This window comes from Geospiza fortis, unplaced genomic scaffold (assembly GCF_000277835.1).
Source record: "Geospiza fortis unplaced genomic scaffold, GeoFor_1.0 scaffold213, whole genome shotgun sequence".
Lineage (NCBI taxonomy): Eukaryota > Metazoa > Chordata > Aves > Passeriformes > Thraupidae > Geospiza > Geospiza fortis.
Window position 1 is genome coordinate 779,868 of NW_005054399.1, and position 4,751 is coordinate 784,618.

The following is a 4,751-nucleotide window of genomic DNA, read 5'->3' on the forward strand; positions in this document are numbered from 1 at the left end:
GAATACACTTACCTGGTGGTGGGAAGGCACCTGGGTGAGGCTGGGTGGGGTTTGTGTTCCGTGGCTGAATCCCAGAATGGTTTATCTTGGAAAGGACCTTAAAACTCATTCAATTCCACCCCCTGCCATGGGCAGGGACACCTTCCACTATCCCAGCTTGCTGTCCAGCCTGTCCTTGGCCACTTCCAGGGATGATCCCTGTGTCCATGTGGCTGCCAGCCCCGTGCCAGGGGGCCTGCTGGGCACCGACGCTGTTGCTACCAAGGAGCTGGGAAGTGCCTGGTCTTCCCTGAAGAATTAATTTGTATTAGAACTCGTTATCATCGGTGAGATTTCTTTTGGTTAAGGAGCAAAATGAGTTAATGAGCCAGTCAGAATAAATTGACACAGAGGCAGGGAGGGGAGAGGGTGAGGAAGACCCCGGGAGATGGTGCCCAGAGGGACAGCTGGATTTGATAGGGACATAAGGAATAAAAGCAGGGAGAAGAGAGGAGGGTAAACAAGCTCCTTCTCCTGCCAGGCATGGAGCCCTCCTGCTTGTGTCCAGTGGTGGCTGCATTTTTTGGGAATAAGTGAGGTGGGAACTCTGTTTTCCATGCATCCAACAGACCCTGCAGACGTGGCCACGGGCCCTCGGCAGCTTGTGCCTCCACGTGCAGCAAAGCAGAATCAGAAGAAGCTGCTCCAGGGAACTTCAATCAAATATTCAAATCATTAATCTGGATCTTCCCTGTGGTGTGACTTAATGAGGGTCCTTGGCATTTTCTCCCTTTCATTGTGAATAGATTTATTTTTCACTGGATAGCCCAAAATCCACAGCTGGAAAAAAACAACCCAACACTGACCTACAAGTGAGGGACACAGGTGAAGGGTCCTGGCATGAGGAGCAGCCCAAGCTGGGTGTGGGACACTCCTGGTGACATCTCTGCATCAGTGATGCCAGGGAATAGTGGAATTGTAGAATATCCTGAGTTGGAAGGGACCCACAGAATCACTGAGTGGTGCCAAAATCCAGGGGATGCATCAGTGCCACTGCACATCCCCCATCCCAAACAGCCCCTCAGCACCTTCCCAACCTCCAGAGAGGGGCTGACCCCATGGAAAGAAAGGGCTAAAGCAGCCTGTGGCAGCACCATAATGCTGGGCAGAGGATGGAGCACTCACCTGGTGTGAGCTGGAGTTATTCCAGGGACTCAGCAGGGCTCCAGCAGAGACACGAGCTGCTCAAAACCCAAAGAGCCACAGAGATTTCAGCTCCTGTGGCTCTGTCAGGGTGTGCTAAAATTCCTAATTAAGCCCCCTCGTCTGGAGGATGAGGTGGCCCCAGCCATTAAAACCCAGCCATGGTTTGAAAACTTAATAGGGGAAATTTAATGGATGAAGTCAATTGAATTATTCATCCCCAGAAAGCTTGTACAAATATCAAATGCTTATTAGCATTCATGCAACCTGTATGATCTCACAGCTCTGACAGATTAAGGTTGGGGCTAATTGCACCCAGGATGGCGTCAGATTTGGTGCTTGGTATTTTTTAAAGCTTTTTTCCCTCCCCAGCATGACAAAGAGAATTTCAGATCGATGCCATCTGAGATTTACCCTTGAAGCAGAGCCCCTGTGATGGTTTCCTTCCTCAGCATGGTGGTTTTTAATCCCTGCTTGATTCCTGCTCCTCCAAGGGTGCTGAGGTGGCTCTGGGCCAGCCCAGATGGACACAGCCCCCATCCCTGCGGGCTGTGGGTTTGCTGGAATGGAGAGTGCTGGGGCAGAGTCTGGCTGATTAATGGACAGGACTGAATGGCCATTAAAAATGCAAAATAGAAATCGATCCAATTAAATAATCATGACTTGCATTTAGCCCGTGCTTTTCACTTCCGATCTTAAGCGAGCCTTGCAGACAGTCCAGGGGGAAATTGCTTAATGCTGCAGAGATTTAATCAACAAAATTAACACTGCTGATGTTAAATAGTTTCTCTGGTCATGGCCAGGTTTGGGGATGCAGCTGGGGGGGTTTTGCACCTGCAAGTCCAGGTGAGTGTCTCCAAAAGAGACATCAGGGAGCAATCCATGGTCACTCTCTGCTCTTGGGAAATTCAGTCTGAACTTGATTCTGCCCATGCTGCCAGGATGTTCCAGCAGGCTCGTGGGGTTGTTTTGGGTCCTGATGAGCTTTGAGGGGTCTGGGAAAGGCTTTGGGAAGGGTGGCAGGCTGAGAGAGCCAGAACCTGCAAATATCCCAACTTATTCCTGACACTGCCTTGGCCTCAAGCTCTTCCAAGTTGTTCCACCTCTCTCCATCACCACCATCAGCCACCAACCCTGTGGCGAGATGATTTTCCCCCTGAAGGGAATTTAGGCACAGGGCCAGAAGGGAATTCAGGCCTTTTCCAGCAAAGCTAAATAATCTCAGCAGTAAATGACACCCTGAGTGTCCCCTGATGCTGAGGGACACCCTGGGGCATCCCCCACCCCTCCAGGCAGGACTCAGCCTGGAGCAGAGGGATTCACCTCCCCTCCTTAAACTGCAGCAAAAGCAGTTTGCCATCCTCCCCAAAGCACTGTTAATCATGGATTTTGTGGCTCTTTTCTGGAATTCCTCGCTATCCCACCGAGACAGAATCATTATTTACAATAATTCTAAATGACTCTTAATTACAGCGGCGCAGGTGCTCCTCGGAAGCAGCCGGATCAACATATGGAGGAGAGGTGAGGGATTCTCTGAGCTCAGGGGGAGGTGGGAGAAGCCTCCAGCTCCAGCAGGGATGGTTCCCACCTGGGGGGCTGGAGCTCAGAGAGGTTGAGGAAGGAGTTTTCAGTGTATGCCGAGCTCTGGGAGCGGGAGCGACAGCTGGGCTCCCCCCCCGCTGCGGCACAAAGGGAGGCCACGCTTCCAGTTTATACAGTTTAATAGATGTGAAACAAGATACATTTCCTTTGGAGTAATGGATGCATCGATAACAGAAGATAAATGTGAAGGCATAAATATGAGGCGGCACGGAAGGAACCAAACGGAAACGACTGGATGGGTTTGTTCCCCCCTGGGTGTCCACGGGCTCCTTCCTGCTCCTATTTCCCATGGCCAAGCTGGGCCATGGACACAGGGCCTGCAGGAGGGGTGGGGAAGGAGGGTAAAAAAAAAAAAAAGCTGCAAAAAACCCCCCAAAGTGGTGTTAAAAGGTGACCTGGATTCCTCTAGAGGCTTCTGGAAGGGCCTTGGGAAGGGAACATGTCCAGGGATGGGGAGGGAGGGACAGGGAGTGCAAACTGCCCCAAGGGGTCAGAGTTGTTCTGTCACGAGGAGGACAAATCGTCACCTTAAATGCTCACAAAGAACATCACCTACGACAGCTCTTTACACCTTTACACACTGTATCAATAATTTACTTAGAACTGCAGTAAACAAAATACATTTCTTAAATAATTTACTATTTATTTGTTCAGTTTTTTTTAATCTCTCTGTAAATGTAGTTATTTTTCCTTTTTTTCATTAGTTTTTTCTCTTTGTAACACAAGAAACCGTCTTTGTGCACGTTAGTTCAGATTATTGCGACGTTTAACCTGAATTTCAGTTAAAAAAGAAAGGAAGGGGGGGGAAAAAAGCAACAGGACAGTTGGACAGACAAGAAGAATGAATAACTTATTATTGCACTGGCTACAATTCAGTAGTGATTTGGTTTTTTTGTCTGTAATTAGGACAACCTCTAAAGTACAAAAGAAAATGAGCAAGATGTCAGAAGCATCAGCTGTGAGAAGAAGCTGGTGGGGTGATGGTGGAGGGCAGGGAAGCGAGGAAAGAGGAGAAACATTTGGAAAATGAATGGCTGGAATAATTAATTCCACAGAAAACCCAAGGAAACACCACCCATGTAATGCAAAAAACAGCATCTCTGTTTCTCTATAAAAATATGTGCATTATGAAGAGAGAGTTTTTGTGGGTCTATTTTTTTCCAGGTTTTTTTTTTGTTTGTTTGTTTGTTTCCTCATTTTGTAGCTCACAAATACAGAATTTTTATTTATAGAACTGCTGATATACAGACAATGTCCAGCTCCCAGGCACTCCAGCATAACGTGACAGCTCAAAAAGGTGCCTCAGGAAAAGTTGAGCATCTTTAAAATAAAAATAAAATTAAAAAAAAAAAACCAAAAAACAAACCAAACAAAACAACAAAACCCCAAGAGAATCCCCCCCAGATCCCAACCACCACCACCTCAGACCCGAATCAATGTGATCGAGGCCACAGAGCGGTGTGGGAGGAACAAAGCCACCCCTGCATCAATCCACCTTCCCCTTAGAAAAGAAACCCCAAAACCTCTTGCCAAATGCCCCAAAACCCCATCCCCAGTTTCGTCCAGCCGCTTGTTTGGTTTATTTTTCATTTTTCACGTGTGTGTGTGTGTGTTTGTGTGGTTTTTTTGCAAACTTCCACAGCTCCTCCCAGCGAGTGACCGCAGCGAGAGGACAGCCCTGGTGACGGCCGCTCCTGAGCCCTCGCTTTGGAACCCCCACGTTGGTGACAAGCCCTTGAGATCCCCCCTGTCCCCCATCCCAGCAGCTATACTGGGTCATCCGTGCCTTCTTCTGTGGCAACAGTCACGGGGCCCAAGTCCTGCTTGTGCGGGGGGCTCTTGGCAGTGCCCAGCAGCTCTTTGCCCCCCTCTTTGCCGTTGCCCCGCTGAGTTTTTAAGTGATCCTGTTTCCTTGGCTCAGCGTCCGGCCGCGAGTCCGGGGAGGCCGGCGTGGACTGCCCGCTGTC

At 49.1% G+C, this 4,751-nt stretch overlaps 1 protein-coding gene across 1 annotated transcript in view; it reads right to left on the bottom strand.

The window, feature by feature from the left end:
• Positions 1–4,550: 4,550 nt before the first annotated feature.
• CACNA1H (calcium voltage-gated channel subunit alpha1 H) overlaps positions 4,551–4,751 on the bottom strand; it is a gene marked incomplete at its 5' end in the record, with an annotated part of 109,398 nt that continues 109,197 nt past the window's right edge. The window contains 1 exon segment of the mRNA XM_031061064.1: positions 4,551–4,746. Within this exon segment, the coding sequence (XP_030916924.1) occupies positions 4,551–4,746 (196 nt within the window).